At 39.3% G+C, this 21,517-nt stretch overlaps 1 protein-coding gene across 1 annotated transcript in view; it reads right to left on the reverse strand.

Moving 5' to 3' along the window:
* Positions 1-21,517, reverse strand: part of LOC103601342 (ERC protein 2-like) — a gene marked incomplete at both ends in the record, with an annotated part of 200,878 nt that overhangs the window by 136,698 nt on the left and 42,663 nt on the right. The window contains 3 exons of the mRNA XM_008585740.1: positions 2,777-2,917; positions 6,120-6,260; positions 13,388-13,525. Coding sequence (XP_008583962.1) covers positions 2,777-2,917; positions 6,120-6,260; positions 13,388-13,525 — 420 coding nt within the window. The remainder of the gene's footprint in view (positions 1-2,776; positions 2,918-6,119; positions 6,261-13,387; positions 13,526-21,517) is intronic.

A 21,517-nucleotide genomic window follows, 5' to 3' on the forward strand; every position in this document is an offset into this window, starting at 1 on the left:
GTAAAAATTTCCTCACATGTGACCACTTGACTGTGTCGTTTTTAAGAGGTGAGATGAAATGTGTAAGGGATAGTTCCTTTTCTGCCTGTAAGCATTTTTCATCACAAAGTATGGTAAGATGTCTTAAATTAACACAGTATAATAAAGGATTAAAAGTACTTATGTGTATGAATGTTTTCCATAGCCTTTTATGTGAAAACTCACCTTACCACTGTCAAGCATTGTCCATAAGACAAAAATAAAACTGAATCACCATTTGGACTTCATTGTCACTGGCAGACAAGGTTTCTGTTCAACTAAACACATCTACAATGTTGTGTAGATTTTATGGCAAAAATACCTGGACGCTCACAAATCTTGAGCAAAATTCTACTGGGAATTCATGTTGTATTTATGACATAATAAAACTATTATGTTTTCAGCTTTCATTTAGCAAACTTTATATTTTATTCACAAGTCACATACCCTTTTATTTAAAAGGAGGCCCAGACACTCTTTAAGCTTTTATAGCTGCTTATTTTTCCATGAGTAAATGATGTGTTTATATGCATATTCACATACTGTTGGCTTGTATTTTCAAATATTTCATGTAAATCTCAATTCTTTTTAAGGTGATGGGTACTTGAGTTTTTACAGAACTATTTATTAGCAAAAATTAAAGACTACTGAAAAAATATGTTAACTTTTGAATTTAGTTAATGCTAGTGAGCCAAAAATAACAAAATAGCATCTGCGGGTTAGGCATAAAAATATTTAAATTATAATTACCTTATTTTAACTCACTGAACTATGCACATAGGAGATAGCATAATCAAAGATTATGTACATACTTTTAAAAAGTTATCTTTTCATAAATTAAATAGGTCATTTACAGCAAGACAATAGTTGTTACATTAATTCTGGTGACATGGTAGAATGTTAAAATGCTGTCAGGAAATAACGCTAAAATGTTTACAGGATTTGCTTTGTGAATTTCAGTAGATGGTGCCTACCTGATAGTCTAAGGAAACTATACACTCTAAGTGATCTCTTGGGCAAACCACAGCTATGTTGAAAGAAACCATTGAATTGCATAGAGGCTGGTTTATTACACTAGTCAAGTCGTACATGGAAACTATAAACGTCAATATGTGAACCTCTTCCTTTTAATTATAAGAGGATTCAAATTTGATAGATGACTTACACTGAAAAAGGAGGGTGTCAAGCATGTATCTGCAGAAATAACAAATGGGGTGCCCTGATCTCCATAACCACTCATCATCAGAGGGCATCTTTCATACCCAAGTCTATTTGAAGTCCTCCTCTCAGACTCAGTACACTGCAACTGAGGTAAAGGACCACCATAGGAAGCCAGTAAATTTCTCCCTTTTACAGAGTTGCCTTAGAGTATGCCTCATGATCCCACAACTGTTTAAAAAACTATTTTTCACAGGTTCATGTCTTGATATGCATATACATGTATAACATACTGTTTAACATATTTATATGTGCCAAGAATGTACTCATATATCATGTGCCCAATGCATAAATAGCCAAATCAGTCTCCATCTAAACACCTTCAAATGGGCAATTTAAATTCTTTTATTATTCAAGATTTCTTCTTAACTAAATATTGCTTGAAGTAAGTGAGATATCAAGGGAATTGGGAAATAGATTTTGCAATATAGAGATTTTCTTGCTGTTTTGTTATAAAGGGGTTTGATCTGTATAGTAATATTTTTCTGTATTAGTAAGTAGACTTCCTTAGTGTGAAATTTCTCATGATGATTTCCTAAAATCCCCTGTAAAGTGAACACAGTATAGTCACATTTCAGTTGTACACTGCATCATACAAAAGAGTATATTAAATTTTTAAATATCCAGAATAATTTCTCTACAGATATGTGATTCTTTCACATCCCTGACTATCCGTGTCATGTATTTTCATAACTTTAGCTAATAAATCCCCATTCCAGTGTGCTATGAATTATACATAGTCAAATTTTATTATATGCTTTATTTGATTGTTTAGATTCTCATCATTTCTTTTGAATAAGCTTATAAGTTGTTAGAGGGAAACAAAATGCTTAAACTCATAATGTTATGAGTTTTATGTGAACAATGAGTGCAGACATACCAAACAACACAGGAAAAAAAGTCAAAGGAAAAATGCATGACTGGGAATGCACTCCACAGAAATGTCCAGGTCAGATAAAACACGTTAATGCCACAATCTAAAGATTTTGCTTTCTTTTCAAAGCCTTCTACATACAACAAGCTTTCTTAGACATTAAGGACATTTTGGGTCAAGTATAAATAATCATTCTACAGATATGCTAGGGACGACTATTTTGGTGAAATTTTAGAAATTTAATGTTGTCAGGAAAACTTCTGCGAAGTTCTAATACAAAAATGGACATACTACTGAAAGTAGTGAAAGTTTATTAACATATAATGGGGTGCCCAGATTTTCTGGTTTGTTGCAAACATTTTATCTTTTTTTGATAGTTGAGATTTGCCCAGAGAGTAATGGCTGGTTTTTATAATATTTTTCACTTCTGCTACTATTTTCATCTATTTTTCAACTTTTTTAGACAGGAAACCTAAGATAATTTTTCAGGTTCACAGACAGATTTGATACAGACTTCTTAGGAATAAAGTTAAGAGTGATTTAATTAATTCTTTTATCAGCAGACAGCAAAAGATAAGGGGTTTGTTTCTTTTGAAAACATCTTCCTTTCCCGTTTTATAAATTCATTTTAAAATGAGCATTTTTTTTTCCTTAGACTTCACTTACCTTTTTTAACTGTGCTTCCAATTTGCTACATTCCTCTTTCTTTTGTTCGATGGCTATTTCTAGAGATTTTAATTTGGAGTCCCTTTTCAGCCCTGCAGAGGCTAATGAAGATGCGTGTTCTTTGAGGTCAATTAAACTAGACTGAAAAAAAAAAAAAAAAGAATGCTAGTAAGTAAAACACTGCCATTGCTACTAGCAATGTCTTCAATTTGAATCCATTGATTCTATACATAGCAATAAAGAATGCATTAGACAGAAAGGGTAAATATAGTCTCACTACGGTAACAATAGTCATCTCTGGCCAGGAAATTAAAGTTGGCCTGCTTACAGAACCGAGCAAGATCTAATTGCAGTAGAATCAAATGTGACCAAATGGTGTGGTCAGTAAATGCACATTTCACATCTCAAAGTCATGTTAATGATTTAGGTCCCAAGGTGGTCTTTACATGTCATGACAAAACAGACATCCTGAACCTTCCGTTCACATTTATTGCTTTCAGGTTGTGCAGAGTCTGAGACAAATATGAAAGAAAACACTAACTTTAATGCTATCTCCTCCCCAAAGGACAAATCAAATATAAAAAGAGACATACTATTAAGTTTTTATCAAATTCCACTTCTTTAACAGAAAAAGCTGGTTTTCAAACATCTTTTGGAGAATCAAAAACAAAATTATTTTAAGGGCCGCCGGTTAGCTCAGTTGGTTATAGAGTACGGTGCTGATAACACCATGGTCAAGGTTTCAGATCCCCACACAGACCAGCCGCAAAATGATAAATAAATAAAAGTTATTTTAAAATTTCGAGTAAGGTAGACTTTATGTTCCAGTCCTTTGTAGTCCAGATTCAACAAGTAAAATGAATTCCTCAACTTCTCACATCCAGAAACCAAGAGCTTCCCGGTATAGTCTGAATTCTAAAAACTAAAGAAATAAATATTTGCATATATCACAAAATGTAACTTTACTACCTAGAAGGGCAATGTTCATCATTGAATATGAAATGCTTAGCAACATCTAAGTCACTAAAAGTGTTCACGTTTCATCCAAAATCAGGCACTGTGCATTTCCTTTTTACCCATTTGCAGCACCTAGGATGATACTATGCACAATGTGCTCTCTCAGTAAATGATACTGCCTAATAGTTTATGCCGGGCTACTTCATGGGCACTGGAATGACCTTGATGATGAAAGCCACCGTTACCCAGCAAGGAGCTCCTAATAACCCTCTGAGGGACAGGTTAGCCATTCTCATTTTTCAGGTCAGGAAACTGAGGTTCACGTTAGCGGAGTGTCTTATCAAAGGCTATCTAGCTATTATAGGCAGATACAGGTCTCAAATCCAGGTCTACGCATCTAATTTCAATGCTCTTTATTGTACTGCTTTCCCAGAAATAATCATTTCGTCACGGTGAAAACATATTATCACTGCAACTGAATTATAAGCTCTCTGCTGACAGCAACTATATGTTGCTCTTCTTTATAAATTTTAAATTGCTACGTGTAATAGTCAGTTTTAGTCAAGTTGGCTAGGTTATCAATCTAGGTGTTGCTGTATATTTCACAGACATGACTGATATCTACAGTCAACTGACTTTAAGTAAAGGACATTATTCTTGGTACTCTGAGTGGGCCTGATCCTATCAGTTGAAAGTCCTATGAGTAGAACTGAGGTTTCCCTGAGGAAAAAGAAATTCCACCTGTGGATTGTAGCATTGGCTTATGTCTAAGAGTTTCCAGCCTACCCTTCCTGATGGCCTACCCTATGAATTTCAGACTTGCCTACCCTCCATAACTGTATAAACCAATTCCTTGTATTAAATTACTTAATCTGGTTAAATTTATTCTTATGGTTCAGTTTTTCTGGCTGAGCCCTGACTGACACACCCAGCCCAGTGCCAAGCAAATTATACAAGAATAATAAATATTTCTTGAAATACCTATCTGAAATTTATATAATAGGAGCATTATTTACAAAACTATTCTCATTTAAAGCTTATGCTCCACCATGTCATGAAGATCCCTTTTCAATTAGAAGTATATACATTGATTATACAAATCCACAAATAGCACTTCAAATCAATAAAGAATGTTACAAATGAGCTCAAAGCTTCTGCGCCTTCTGTTACATACAAACTACAGTCATTATAGATCTCCCAAGTCAGAATTAACAGTGAAATACTAAAAGAAGGTTTAAATTCTTAATTTTCCTATCAAAAAAATATCTCTTCTCTAAAAAAACTAGTGAGCTTAAATTTTAGGGAAAAATGGATATTACTTCTGGGCTTCCTCAAAACTCCTCTAACTCAACAATTCCCCTTCTTCATCTGGCCTCTTAATTTAGATTGGACTTTAATTTGTACAGAATTATCAACATCCATGGGGCAAGATAACACTGTGGAGCTGGAAATAGACAACTGTGCAGTGGTACAGTGCAGCAGGGCAAAAGGGTCTGGAACAGTCCTAAAGAAGATGGACATTTCCTGCAGACAAAAGCAAGTGTGAAGGAGCCAATCGCAGAAAATGACACATATCTCAGAGTTGTGGAGACAGAATGAAATAATGTGCATTGCTGTTTCTCACACTACTCCACCAAAGTACCCTCAAGAACACTGAAGGGATTTATAGGTATCCTTTGGAGCATGGGGAGTATAGCCCAAAACATCCTCTTCATAATCCCCAAGAAAGAAGTTTCTTTAAAGTATATTGTTTTACTTTAAAAATGCAAGTGACATTTATATTCTGTATTCATGTTTGCTATAGCATGAAAATACTGTCTTAGTATTTACTTTAAAGTAGAAATAATATTCTGGAAGAGCAGCCACATTTAACTTATATCTTTGTGTCCAGCATGGTACCACATCTAACCTGGGGGTATTCGGTGATCCATTGAGAAGCACAAATGGATATAAAGCACCCAACACAAGGATTCGCATATAACAGAACCTTGATAAAGTGGAGCTATTGTTATCATTATCATCATCATCATCATCATCACATTATTATCATTGATGCTGTTGTTATCTCATGCAAAGGATTATGGGACTTCGAAAAAACACAAAATCCCCTAAGCCACATAAATGTGGTAAGACATAAAAAAAAGTTTCAAGGAGCTACATTGTGTACAGTTAACAGAGCACAGAAGATATGCAGAGGGCATCACCAATGAAGGAAGGTACGGGAAATATTTTCCTTTGACTTCAGGCAGCTTCACGAAAAAAAAGGTTACCATGTTCCCCAAGCCTTCACACAGTCCCTCCAACTAAGCCTCTAATCTCTTGCAGCTGCGATGAATACGGGTTTATGAAGACTATCAACATGGTTCATTTGTTTTTCCAGACTCACCTCTTTCTCAGTCAGTTCAGCCTGTAAAGCATTGACCTTCTCTTTCAGATCTTTGTTCTCTTTTCGGAAGGATTCTATCTCTTCTAGTCTTTCCCGATCATCTCTCTCCCTCTGTTCTTTTAAGCGCTCAATTATTCTCTCCTGGGAGGCAATCATCAAAAAAAAAAGAGGTGAGAGCCCATCAGTGTGCATGTGAAAGCACACTACAAGAGAAAATGAGGCAATGCATCTGAGAGATGTTCTATAGGAATCAACTCACACAAAAACTCAAAATTGGGTTTGTGGAGAGAAGATTTGCATACATCATTTGGGAAAGACAATCAATACAGCTTTGACTTAATAAAATTTAGCATCAAAGGATTGCAAGGGATCTTAATGTTTAAGCTCTGAGGCTGTTCTTCGTTCATGGTGGTATGTGGCAAATTCCTAGAGCAGTTCTAGAAGAGGGAGGTTCAAGCACCAAGTCTGTAGACTTGCTTGCACAGGCAAGGGGAAGAAGTCAAACCAACCTCCTGGCTCTGCCGTCTTTGCTTGTCTTCTCCATTTAACATCAAAGAGCCTTCTTTGGTTTATGATGACTCGTCTCTGGCTAGAAAAGGGTTAGAAAAGGGAGCAGGACCTAGATCCTCCAGGTCTTAGGGCTGGACTCACAGTGAGAACTTACGGCAAATTAAAGAATAAGCCCATCGTGTATGTGATTTTCCCGTGTGTCTGGAGATGTTTACTTCTGTGTTATTTCAGTGGCTTCTTGACAATCAGTAGAGATGCCAAAACACTGGTTGAGTTTGAACAAGTTCAAATGGCAGCTTCCCTTTACTGAGGGCTTGCTACATTCTGGGTGCTCTGATGCACCCTTTTCATCAGTCCCTATCACAATGACAAGGATTAACCAGTGCCACCAGTGACAGCACAGGGATGAGCAAACCCGAGCTCGGAGAGGCCGGCTGACTCAACCATCCTCATACATAGAAGGCCCACTCTGGAATCCAGTGCTCTCTTAGCCATAATCACAATACCACACTGCCACCAACACATGCCTGCAGCCACTCAAGGAGGTCTGAGGATCTGTCTGCCTTCAACTTTCACACTGAAATAAAAACACTACTCTGCTAGACATGTTTTTCCAAAAACGTGGAACCTGACTGAAAACAAAATAAGAGAAAAAAAAAAAGGAAAATTCTGCCCGGATAAAGTTTGAGTTAAATTTCTGAAATTAGTTTTAAATTATCCAATACACATATCTGGACTTCCTTTTGGATTACCATGTTAAAAAATATCGATGCAACAACTACACCTAACGATCCTGATATATCCTTTATATTCTTATAAGTACATAGTACAGGACAATGCCTGATACATAAAACAACTGTAAAACGGCATTTAACAAAGAGGGAAGTTAGTTTGAACACTTAGCCTGTGATTTAAGATCCCCTGAGGAAGCAACTATTCTACCCCAATGACAATAATTTATGTAACCAATTCTTTCCAGGGGGAAAAAAGTACCATTACTGTTTTACAATTATTTAAAAACACCTTAATGAAGTATATTATTACAACACTGGGGGTGAAAATAGAACGAATGAGTCTATTAATTGCCTATATTTGTTTCTTTGTGACTCCAGCTACAGTCCTATTTCACTCTGCTTGTGACATAGGTGAGTGGGTGACTACGTCATGTACAAAAGAAGGAAATAGCCACAGTGCATGGTAAGTCTCTTAAGGGCTTTGAATGACTTTAGTGCTTCAATGATCCCTCACTACCTTTTGCCCGCACTACAACTGGTCACCTGGCCATCAGATCCTCTCCATCCGATCGCTTCCACCACAGGGCTGTTGGAGTGACATTTCCAAAGCTCCAAACTGACCATGTCACCTCATACTTTGGAAACCTTCCCAGGAATCCCTCTGGCTGGATCATGAGGCATTTATTCCCACTCAGCACACTTCACATGGTTTCACTGCATGTCCATGTTCCCAGCCCAGCTTTCCAGAGGGCAGTACTCAAAAACACTGTGACTCTTTTTAACCCAGGGCCAGGCAAACTGCCTAGCATACAACAGGCAATCAGGAAGGCTGACTGAAGGAACAAGAACTTAAATTAGGGATGATCTTGGCTTCAAAGGAAGGATAATAAAATTAAGCAGGCGTGTTAACATCCAGAAGGTATCAGAGTCATTTGGAAAATAGGTCGATTTGCTCGAAGCACTTGTACTATTGACTGGGCATTGATGACAAAAAAAATCAGCAAGCACTACAATGTTTTTAAGTGTTATTGATGATTCAATACTACAAAATATTTCTCCGTCAATCACAAAACTCATTTAACTGTCAGCTGCGCAGGGCCAGATGTCAAAAACATGTGTTAAAAGGCCCTAATATGCCATGATCTACTTGATTAACAACTAACTTGCAGAAATTCCAACAATGTGTTCTTGTTTTAGTCTTATTTGCATTGGCAAGCATTCGTGTGCACTCATCTGGCTCTGCACAGGTCTAATCCATTTGTGCTTTATCTCCGGGTGGAAAGTGAATTGCAGTGGCCTCCAGCTCTGCTATCTGGCTTTCTCAACTGCTTATCTGCTGTGTGGCTACAGCAAGGCTTGGCGAGACCAGCTTTATAAATACAGTGGGTTCTGTCTCTTGAGCTTCTGTGTGTCAATCCTAGAACTAAGTCATACTCAATCTTAACTCACTGAGCAGTGATCTTTTTCATGCACTCTTAACAGTTGAATAAGCTCCTGGAAATTAAAAGGAATTACACACTCCCCAGGATGCCAAGATTCAATAAAAATGGTGAATAGTGCCTGATGGAGTCTACTCATCAGCCAAAAGACAGCAAATAATTAAATGTACCTATGAATCCACAATTTTTTTATTAATCATTTTATTACTTCACAAAATGCCTTGTTTCCGAGGATCTGTTCAATGAAATGTGGATAAAAATGGAACTTGTGAGGGAAAAGCCATCTAGAGGAGATTGTGATGTTGTCAAAAGCACAAAAATCAGAAGGTTTGAGTTTTCGTCCTCTTCCACCATTCATGAGCTGGGTGGCCTTGGGATAGTCCAAGGGAGGCAGCAAAGTCTCAACCAAGGGCCAACTTAGGGTGAAAGTGGCTTCTGGGAGTGCTGGGCTGATAAGTTAGCAGGTGCCACTATTGTTTGCCTGGGCCCAGAAGTGGGGAATGATGCTGCACATGTCCAAAATTTTCATTTCTGGGCAAGTCATTTCACCTCATTAAGCCCATTTCCCATGTGTAAAATGGATGAGCATGGATTTAGTGTTTTTCAAACCGTGGTCTTCAGACTTTGCATCAGAATCCCTGGGCATGCTTTAAAATTACAGGTTCCTGGGCTCCACAACAGAGCAACTAAATCAGAATGTGTAGGAAATGGGACCCAGAGTCTATATTTTAAGAAGCTCCCTAGGTGGTGAGATTATTTGGGTATATATACAAAGGTTTGATACTCACTGTAATAAATACTAAAAATAAATCTTCTATTCTTTGTCCCGTGATAGAGAACCTTGCCAGTTCCTATTTAATAGTTTTATTTGTGCTTTTCAAATATACTAGCATTCTGATTCTGGCACCTTTGAAAATTCCCTACATATAAATTGCTCTGTGTTCACTTTTATTCTTCACTTCTGTGAAAGGCAAATAGGATTTGAAAATGAGCAACTCACAAGCCAAAGCTGGCCCATAAAGCTCTTTTGTTTGACTCAAGCATCATAATTTTTAAAAATCTGAACTTGGACATTTTGAGACAGGTCAGGGACTCTCCGGCTTGCTGCAGTCACCGGCAGCCCCTGCTGTATCCCACCAAACCCACTCCCCTCACTTTTGTTCCCATCTAAGTTCTCAACTCCTCCACTATGGTCCAATTCAGATGTCACGTGCCTGAGACTGCAGATCAGCAAACTGAGTAATTCATTGTCAAGGTAGTTCCAGAAGAGCAGGGAACTTAGAAGTCAGCTAATTCTGGGCCGCCCGGTGGCGCACTGCTACAGTGCGCCGCTTGGGAAGCACAGCAGCGCTCCCGCCAAGGGTTCGGATCCCACATGCAGACCGGCTGCTCACTGGCTGAGCGAGGAGCAGGGGCAACACCGAGGGTTGCGATCCCGTTGCCGGTCCCGGTCCGGTACGGGCGCGACACTGAGGGTTGCGATCCGTTGCCGGACACGAAAAAAGACAAAAAGGAAAAAAAAAAAAAGAAGTCAGCTAATTCAAATGTACATTCTGAAAGTGAGGTACTGAGAGGGCCTGAGAGAAGAGGCTCATCCCAGGTGATGCAGCTATCAACAGTGAAGACAGTCTGAAGCAGCCAGACTCCCACGGACCTCAGCTTTCCTTCCTGGACACCCCCTCAGCCTCAAAGGAAGTACTTAAATAAAGGGAGTAGTTTCAGATTTGAGGATTGCTTTGGGATTTAAACTAGAATAAATCAAACCTTAATAAGGCCCAGAAAGCAAAATGATAAAATCCTGCCAAGAATCCATGACATGGAAATTTATATATGTTTACTTCTGTGAATTTAAGAAAAAAATCAAGAGGTAGAAATGAGCTGACATCATATCACCCAAAAATGCAAAAGGGACACATAATCATTAATAGTTTTTGAATCAACATCCCCATTCCAATTTTACAAACAAAATTACTACAGAGAGCTCTGGAAATAAACTCTTAAAAGTTGAAAACAAAAGAATATCTTTCCCTGAAAAGTCATCTTATTAAATATTCTTATGTCTTCAAATAAAATCTTTAAATTCTTAAAATTTAATCCTAAAGTTATAATCTTTCAGTTTTTAATAGGACCATGAAGACAATCTAGCTATAGAATTACGGTTCTTTTCTTAGCTTGTATATTTTTATCATAGAGTAGTGGTCTTAGACTACACTGTACATCACAATGACCTGGGGAGCTTGCTAAAGTGCAGATTCCCAGGCCCTACTCAAGGTTCTGATTCAGTAGGTATAGATGTGGCCTGACCATTTAGATTTCCAATAGGCACCTCCTGGTGATTCTGAAGTAGCAGCAGAGAAGTCTTCAAGATACACTGGCTTAGAGAAGCTGTGGGCCATTTAATCTAATGTCCCCTTTCCACAAATAGGAAAGTTGAGGCCCTGAGAGAAAGAGTTACTTGCCAGGGTCACCCAGTTAGTTAGTGGCAGAGGTGGGACTGTCCTCTTGGTCTCCTTCCATTTGACCCCACCATCCCAGAGTTTACAGACCACAGTAACAGGGAATATAGGAGATGACGCTGTTACTATAATTCCACATCCAAGAGGAAAACCCCATATCAGCCCCTGCATTTGTGGGCAAGTCCTACAAAATGCTACAGAATCAAAAATGATGAGAAAGACAAAAAGAACATAACAGGGTCTACTCACACATTGTAAGAGTTAAGATTGCTTTTCTTTGTTTCAACTTGACTTGAAAATAGTGTCTATACATTAAAACTAAAAATTGATACATTACATGTCCAGCCAAAACATAAGCTGTCTCTCCTCAGAATTCCTAAAGAACTTGATCTGCATTGATCCTGGGTGCTCTGACACTTACGAAGTGTTGGGGGTGAGGATATAACACATGCAAATAAACTCCAGAGTACAATACCTACAACAGGTGCCCATATAATGAATGATCTAATTTAGCCAGACTGAAATGGACTAGAAATCATTTTTAAAAATAAGTAAACATCAGAATGATCTATTTCCCAATGGATTTCATTAATTCATTCATTCTTTTATTCAAAATTATTCTTTTAAATATGTCAGAAGGAAACCCTCAGTATGGCTTCCCATCCCCTTTAGCATAAATCCATTTTTTTAATCCTTTCTCACAAGGCCCTACAAGATCTTCTGCCTCTCGTCTCCCTCGCCTGCCTTGCAGTTGCTGTGTCCCATCTGCCTAATACATTCTCCCTCCATGAGGGCACATGGCTCACCCCTGGCTTTATTCTGGTCTTTCCTTAAACTCCACCTTCTCAGTGAGGCCCCTACCTGGCCACTCCACTCCAGCACCCCCTGTAACCTTCCCTGCTTTTGTTTCTTTTATAGAAATTATGACCTTCTGAAATCCTATGTATATTACTTATTTATTTATTGTCTGTCTATCCCCTTTAGAATCTACATTCCATGAAAGCCAGGACTTTTGCCCATTCTCTTCTCTGCTGTATCCCCAGTCCCCACATAGTACTTGTCACATGGTGGAGGCTCATTCAACCAATATCCAATATCCTCTGAGCACCCCATATGCAGGTACTGTACTAGGCACTGGGGATGGTGAGCTAAAACACATAGAATATGCTGCTTGGGTTTGGAGTCTAGCAGAAAAGACCAATTAATCATGTAAAAACAGATGAATGAACAATTGAGATTGTGACAGGAGCTCTGGGAAGTTCGTGATGAAAATAAGGGGGGGTACCTAGGAAGCATCCCGAAGGAAATGATTAATAAAATAATAATAATAATAACTGTGATAACTTATTATACCTATAATCCTAAACACTTTACATATTTTGATGTATTTTTTCCTAAACATAATCCAATGAATTAGGTACTATTATTACACACTTTTATAAATGAAACAGAGGAACTGACAGGTTAACTAACTGTCCAAAGTAGTGTCAGGCCTAGGATTTGAACCCAGACAAGTGGACTCCAAAGTGCACATTCTTGACTACTGTACAAACACAACTTCTCAAGAAGCTGACCTCTCAGAAGAAGAGGAATTAAATCTGAAGAGAGTAAAGCACATTCTAGGCTGGGTAATGGTACGCGCAGAGTCTGAAGCAGAAGGGAACAGGATGCACTGGTAAATCTAGAAGGCCAGCATAGCTAGAGCATAGAAAACAAGGGAAGAGAGATGGGGATGAGGCTGGAAATGAAGGAAGGGAGGCAGGGAGGGGGAAAAAAGGAGAGAGAAAGTAGGCATGCAGTCAGAGAGGTGGCTGGTCAGAATAGAGCCACATCAGATGGAGAGATGGACTCTAGGGGCCAGGTTAAGGATTTCAGTTTTTATCATCCTAACAGCAATGACAAGCTAGTGAAGAAAGTTTTTAAGGAGGGCCAAGGGTAATGTGATCAGATTTGGCTGCAGAGTGCCAAGTCTGCTAAGAAGGCTAGAGTAGCGGTGTGAAGGCCCCGCTGGGACTGAAGGTAGTGTTAGCGAATGGAGAAAAGCACGCACATATAAATGTATTTGCATCATCTCTACCTATCCTTGTTTCCCTAAGTCCTGATTTCCCTGATTCTGAGTCCAAGCTTACCTTCTCTGACAGAGCCTCCTCTAATGTTGCCAGCGCAGTATCCGTATTGCTGGAATCCGTCTGCAAGGACTTCACTCTGTCTTTCAGATTAGTCAGTTGCTTGTCTTTATCCCTAAGTTGTTCTTGCAGGTTTTCAATCTAAAAATAAAGATTACCACATTAAATACATATTTTATTACATATCCAGGGCCAAGATTCCTGAAGTAGGTCTGTTTAAAAATATACATATATAGTTGAGATTAGGGAAATTGTCAGTATTATGAGGTTACACTTTGGCTTAGACTCAAGGCCACTTTGATGAGAACTTCATTCTTCCATTTAACTCAACTTTGTATTTAAATGGTGACACAGATGAGTAGAATATCTCCCTCCATACAAATCCAAGCCCTTCTGACATGAAAGCACTATTATTTCTATTTATTTCAATCTCTTTTATAAGACTTTTAAGTCTCAAGTCCATAGAGCTAACCTGGGTACAGTAAACCAGAAAAACGTTTACACAGGATTAATCCATTCATTGAACAGACATTTATTGGGTGCCCATTCTGCACCAAGCATAGTATCAGAACATGGCAGAACCCATGTAATCATTCACTCCCTCTTTTATTCAGTATTAAACTTTGTGATATACCAAATGTTGTCAAGTGGCTGTTTCAAAGTAACCACATGAAAAGCCAAGTAGGTTATCACCAGCAGACTGTTAATGGGAAGAACTTGTGATATAAGTCAAATGTAGCAAGTACTAAACACTCTATTTGGCAACTAAGTCATGTTCTGGCAACGAACCAGCCACTTTTATCCACTATCTGCAGCCTGAAATAAACACGCCAAATAGCCGATTATAACTCCTGCCCAGAAGCAGCAGCAAGGACCTTCTCCTGGGCATTGCGTACATTATCATTCATGTTTTTATTCTCTGCTTTCAACCCATGTATTTCTTATCTAAGGATAAAAAAAGCCCCACTATACAAACAATTTATTCATATTAAGGGTTCTTAAATGACAAGGAAAAAAAGCAGTACAACTGTAAGATAAGTCGATTCAAAATATTTGTATTCTGCACCCAGCTTTCTCAGGGAATCATTCCAAATGCATGTTTAACAATGTATGACTCAAACGAACTTTTTGATTACTTGATTCCTTTAGCATGAATCTGGAGTGGCAATGCAGTGGCAGTAGTAACGAGTAGTAATGAGAAGAAGGAGACTGTGACAGTGACAATGGAGGTGGCAGCAGTAGCAGGATTGAAATAGCTCTAAATGAAAAGACAATGCCTCTGCTCACCCTCAGTGTGCAGGACATAGGCTTGGCTAATTTTCCCGGTGATTCCAATTTTTTCCTTCTTCCTTCCTCCCTCCTTCCCTTCCTTCCTCCTTCCTCCCTCAAAACTCAAGTTATAGGTCAAATAATTAACTTTCTCCTTCATCAAAATGCAACGTGTTCCATACACTGTGAGAATTCACTGTCCCTACATAAAAAACACAGGAAATCAAAAGGTATAATCAACTCCAGTCAAAACAATGGCTTCTTTCTCCTTCATCAAAATGCAACGTGTTCCATACACTGTGAGAATTCACTGGCCCTACATAAAAAACACAGGAAATCAAAAGGTATAATCAACTCCAGTCAAAACAATGGCTTCCTCCATTCCAGACAAGTGTTCATGTGGTTACACAACACCATAAGCAAATATATGTTCAAGAAAAAATATGGATGGTTACATGGAAAAGCCAGCAGCTGAGAGGACTTATTTTTGGAGAGAAAATACATTTTTATACTTTGAGTACACCCACACCTACAGATACATTTGTGTACACATATGTGTGCAAGTCCATGGTGGTTCCAAGCCAACTGATTAGGAGCACCCTGCCCATCCTGGGAGACAGTGCCATGGGCAAGGGAGGAGGGACTTTCTCTAGGGCATCAGCCCTGGGGAAGTGGTAAGCACCCATTTCAAGGGATTTCAGGCACTGGAAACAGAGGCTAATGGAAAGTGACTGTGAGCTTATGTGAGATTACCTGGGTCCTCCTCAAATAACCAAGAAGACTAAGGAGGTTGAGGGTTGGGGTACTAGGGTTGAGGGTTGGGGTACTACCAGCATGCAGGTAGGGCCTGAAAGCTGGAGAAATGTGGGATGCTAAGTCCTGGGAAAAGGCAGGTGGCATATCTATTTATCTCATGTCTTAGAACCCAGCAGAAGAGCCAATGGAACTGCTGGCAAGACTAAGAGATCTGTAATTGGAGACACATTTATAGAGCTAGGGATGTACCACTTTAAGAAATGCTGCATGAAAATCACCAAGAAGGATTTTTGAGAGACAAGCAAGGTGCAGAACTGTGTGAAGAATACAGACTCTTGCATAAATTGTTAAAAATCTATAAATAGATATATCTGGGGAAAAAAATCACAAGAAATTTTAACCTGTGGGGGAAAGGGTCTGTGGTCAGGAGGCAGAGGGGAGCTTTTGGTTTTCATTTTTGTACATTTCTATATTTTTCTGCTTGCATTTTCTAGCCATGTCATTTTATATTTTTTTATGTCAACCAAGGTTATCCAGCTGGTAAAATTATAGCCACTTTTAGTTTATATATGTATATAAAAATAATAAATATTACATCCATGAGTAAATAATGAAACAATTAACACAAATGCCTACTTAAACTAAATTGTCCAAGTTATCAGCAATTCCAGACTGTTGGCACATTTAAATCATGGGCTATTACGCAAGTATGTAAAATCATGTTTGCATACAATTAAATGAAAATGGTACAGTTTTAAGGGGGAAAAAGAGAAAATGTAAAATAATACATTAATTTTGTAAAAAGAAAAAATTCTTGCATAGAACAAAAATATATATAAAACAAACCCACCAAAATGTTTTATTTGGCAATAGAATGACTACTGATTTTACTTTTCTTCTTCATGCTTTCCTGGATCTGCCAACTTGTTTTCCTTGAACATATAACAAACAGAATATAAGGATATTTAAAACCAACTACAAAATATCAGAATGGTTCTTTAAACGTTTTGAGCAATAAGTTTTTGCTTTTTAAAGAGACTCATTGCAGGAAGAAATGCTCCTTTGTTGCTTCAAAGAGAAATAAATTTCTTAAAATTTAAATTTTAGGAGGCTGGGGGGAATGCAAAATTCTGTGCCTTAAAAAAATACTATACAGGGCAGACCCCGTGGCGCATTCGGGAGAGTGCGGCGCTCCCACCGTACAGGGCCGACCCCGTGGTGCACTTGGGAGAGTGCGGCGCTCCCACCGCGGGTTCGGATCCTATATAGGGATGGCCGGTGAGCTCACATACAGGGCAGACCCCGTGGCGCATTCGGGAGAGTGCGGCGCTCCCACCGCGGGTTCGGATCCTATATAGGGATGGCCGGTGAGCTCACTGGCTGAGTGCGGTGCGGGCGACACCAAGCCAAGGGTTGCGATCCCCTTACCAGTCACAAAAAAGACAAAAAAAAAAAAAATACTGTACAGCTTTCTCATGTTCACAAATTGTTATGACATTTACAAGACAAATGTTTGGAACCCTTTTCTTCAAAGGGCAAGGTTGTATAGATACAAAAAGCAGGAATTGGAAAATAAGCAAATGGAAAACTGGGTTAGGATGGGGAAGTTTGGCGGTGAAAAGTGAGGATTTTTTGAGAAATTTTGCATATTCCAATTCAAAAATGGAATCCACCTTAGCAACACAGACAAGTCACTGGTCACCATGACTTGATAAAGTCAGAGATGGCCTGAGCACAGGGAGCTGGATACTCACCTGCCTTTACCTTTGAACTGAGCTGCTTTTTAGTCATGGCTAGGCAGACCCAGAATGAGCAAGTACTGCTGAAACAACAGCTGCACCTTCTAGAGCAGACAACCAGAGAAGGGGTAGAGGAGGAGGAGAACTCAGGCCCTGAAGGTCACCCAACAGCCTTAATCCTAATGAAGCTCTTGCCTCCGAGCATGGCCAAGAGCTAATGGGGCCCTTAACTCCAGGCCTGCCAAGCCTGAGGATGACCAATGCCCAGAGGGAGCTTTATTGTGAGTTTTTACACAGTGCAGTACCCAGCACAAAAGTAGTCACTGACTGAACAACCAGTCTCTCTAACTCCACATCTGCTCTCCCTCCCATTTGGTTTCCACGCCGCAGCCAGAGCAACCTTCTTAAAATGCACATCTAACAGGACAAATTCCTTCCTCAGAATCCTTCAGTGCCTCCACATTGCCCTTCAAATAAAGCCCAAACTCCCTGATATCATGTACGAGGCCCTCCAGGGGACGATCTATTTCCTCTTCACCATCCCCCAGCCAAGCCTCAGCCCTGCCAAACCACTCCTGCTACTTCCTGGGACCAGGCTCTCTTTATACCTTCCCCATCTTTACTTATCCTCTTCCTCTGCTTGGAACACTCTTCCCACCCTAACTTTTCACCTGTTCAAGTCCTACTGAAGCCTTTAGATATCAGTGCCCTCCTACCCTCCTCTAGGAAGGCTTCTCTGACCCCTGAAGCCAGGTAAGTCTCCTACTTGCACTCTTAACTTGCTTATCTCCACAACTTGGCTGTGCGCTTAATTAAGACAAGAGCTCTGTGGTACCCACTATTGTATCTCTGGCCGCAGAACCAACTGTGTTGGCAATACCACATATTAACTTATTGAATGAATAAAAGAAAGAAGGAAGGAAGGAACCCTAAAGAGAGTGTCTTGTGTAAAAGAAAGAGGCCAGAGCAAGTGATGGCTGAGTACCTTTGGCTCTGGGATACTACAACAAAGAAATAAAAAGTGATGGATAAAGAATATACTAATTATCCTGATTTGAGCATCACATATTGCACACAAGTGTTAGATATTCAATGCTGTATCCCACAGATATGTAGAATCAATTATGCTTTGATACAAAAAAAAAGTGATGGAGAAGGTCTACATATAGCCACAAAATACCTAAAACATGCTTAGCCATCTTTACACTTTCAAATATCACCCAAAGGTATCTTTCTAGTTGTTTTCATTATAAAATTCTGAAATTCAGTTACTAATAAAGTTCTTTTCTCCATAAGACTTATTTCTGAAGTTTGTGTTATCCACACCTAAGGCATCAGTTAAAGTTGTTAGCTGAAGCAACAGAAACCACTCAGTCTCACTTAGGCAGAAAAACAGGGGAATTCACAAAACTACCAGAAAGGCTGGAGAACCAGGGTCAGACATGATAGCCTAGAATGATGCTCAAAGTTTTGATGCAACTGGTATAGTGCAGACGCTGTTGCCACAGCTGCTGGGCACTAGACACTGAGGCTTACAGTACAGACCCAGCAGCAATTGACCACTGGACACCACCACCGACCCATGGCCTTGACCTTTCAGTCACTGCAGCAGAGAGTCCCTCACATTCCCAACATCCTGACAACCCTGAGGCAGGTACATCTAATGAGCAGATCCAAGATAAGGCACATATCCCAACTGTAAGGGAGGCTGAGAAACCAAGTGTTGGCATTTTTCACCTTCTACAATGAGATGTCCTTCATAAAATCAGAAGAAAGGTCAGAGACTGGGTGGCAAAAAAAATAAAAATGACCCATATCCACAATACTTTGGGAGAGCTCTGGTGTTGGCTCCTGAACCAGCTCCCACACCATGCTGGGACAGTTACTCTGAACTTTCTCTTTCTCTCAAGCTCCTACAAGCCTACAAAGCTAAGGTTTGACACAGACACTTCTCCAAATGTGGTCCAGGCAACTCTTTGTTACCAGTCTATGATATGGTAACTACAGAAATCAAGTGTTTGTACGCCACCCCAATATTCAAGAACACAATCCATGGACACATTGCCATGTGCACACATAGATAAGTTTGTGTGTTGTTGGTTGAACTCATCTGTCACATGTCCAGAACCGCACACTGATCGTGCACAAAGGAGGACCACCTTGTTCTATGACAGATTAGTGCCATGTGCACACATAGATAAGTTTGTGTGTTGTTGGTTGAACTCATCTGTCATATGTCCAGAACCGCACACTGATCGTGCACAAAGGAGGACCACCTTGTTCTATGACAGATTAGAAAAAACAAGAAAAAGGTTGCTTGGGAAGCATGAATTTACAGGTCTGCTAATCTCCCATAATCTTTCAGAAATACCTTTTGCCAAATGCCAAGGATGCTTATTGGGTATTAAAGGTAAAGCTGGTTGCTTGTACAGGGACCACTAAACCATGGATTTAAACACAAAGATTTCAATCTTTACACCGTATTAATTTTCTGTTGTTGCATAACAAATTGCCATAAATTTCGCAGCTTAACACAGCATGAATTTATTATCTTACGGTTTGTAGATTGGAAGTCTGGACATGGCATAACTGGTTTTCTGCTTCAGGTCTCCCAAAGCTAGTATCAAGGGGTCAGTCGGGCTAAGCTCTCACCTGGAATTCGGGGGCCTCTTTCTAGCTCATCCAGGTTGCTGGCATTACTCAGTTCCTTGCTGGCTGTCGGCCAGGCACTGTTCTCAGCTTACAGAGTCTGCTCCCCAGTCCTTGCCACATGGCCCCCTCCATTTTCAAAGCAGCATTAAAGTGCTTCTCATACGTCAAAAGTCTCCCTTCTGCTTTGCTTTCCTCTGACTTCCCTGTCTCTGACCTCTAGACTTAGATTTACAGTGCTCCTGTGATAAGATCAGGCCCACCCTGACAATCACTTCTCCCTTTTGATTAATTCAAGGTCAACTGAGTAATAACCTTAATTGTATCTGCAAATTTCCTTTTGCATAAAATGTACCCTAAACATAGACATAACACCAGGGGGAATATATCACAGGGGCCATCCTAGAATTCTGCTTACTATCCCTATATTAGTCATCTGGAATAAAAACATGTTGGTCTTTTGGACCCCTGAAACAGGATTCTGTGAGAGAAATTTATCTGAAACTAAGGAAGTAATTCTAATGGGATGTGTGACATTTTTAACATGACATTTCTGAGGAAGCCGTTTTTACATAGCCAAAAAATAAAATTAAAGTTAAAAAATAAACTTTCAGCTTATGAAAAAGTAAGTACTGTGTGCACCAGACCTCCACACTCCATTTCTCGAACCCATCTCCATTCTGGAACAACATCCCTTCCCAGCATTAGGGTGTGGGACAGAGGTTCACGATACCTGCTTTAATTAGGTGATTGTCTACATAGAACTACATATGGGGACAGACACAAGCAGCCTCAAAACTTCCAAATGGTAAAGCAATGTCATGATGATGATGATGATGATGATGATGATAACAATAATAATAATACTGGCTAGTATTTATTAAGTGATTCCTTCAAGCCAGGCACTGTACTCAGTGTTTTATTTTCTATTCTTCCTCTAATGAAATGTTTTTGCATCTCTGTAAAAAAATCAGTTAGGCATATTTGTGTGGGTGTATTTCTGGGTTCTCTGTTCTGTCCTGTTGATCTCTGTCTCCATCCCTCCAATAATACCACACTGTCCTGATTACAATAGCTGTATAGTAAGGCTTAATATTAGTAGAGTGATCCCTCCCACCTTAACTTTTTTAAAAGGTTGCTTTAGTAGTATAGAGCTTGTGCCTTTTTGTTAAAAATTTTAAGTTTATCTATGTCCCAATTTTGTTGGGATTTCGATAGGAATTCCATCAAACCTATAATTCAGTTGGAACAGAATTGACACCTTTACTATGCTGAGTCTTCCAATGCATGAATACAGTACATACCTCAATTTTTTTAGGTCTTCTTTAATTTTTCATTAACATTTTGTAAATTTCAGCATACAGATCCTGTACATGTTTTGATAAGTTCACATATAAGTATTTCACTTTCTTTGAAGTGATTGTAAATGGTGTTATGTGTTTAATTTTGGCTTCCACATATTCATTGTTAGTATATAGAAATGCAATTGATCTTTGTATGTTGATCTTACATCCTGAGACTTTACTGAACTCACTTCTTAGTTCTAGGACTCTGTGTGTGTGTGTGTGTGTGTGTGTGTGTGTGTGTGTGTGTGTGTGTGTGTGTCTGCGCGCGCACGCGCACGCACGCGTTTTTTTTTTTTTCTTTTTAAAGATTCCTGGTATTCTCTATGTAGACAATCATGTCATCTGCTAAAAAGGATGATTTTATTTCTTTTTCT

Source organism: Galeopterus variegatus, unplaced genomic scaffold (assembly GCF_000696425.1).
Source record: "Galeopterus variegatus unplaced genomic scaffold, G_variegatus-3.0.2 Scaffold3691, whole genome shotgun sequence".
In the NCBI taxonomy this organism is placed as follows: Eukaryota; Metazoa; Chordata; class Mammalia; order Dermoptera; family Cynocephalidae; genus Galeopterus; species Galeopterus variegatus.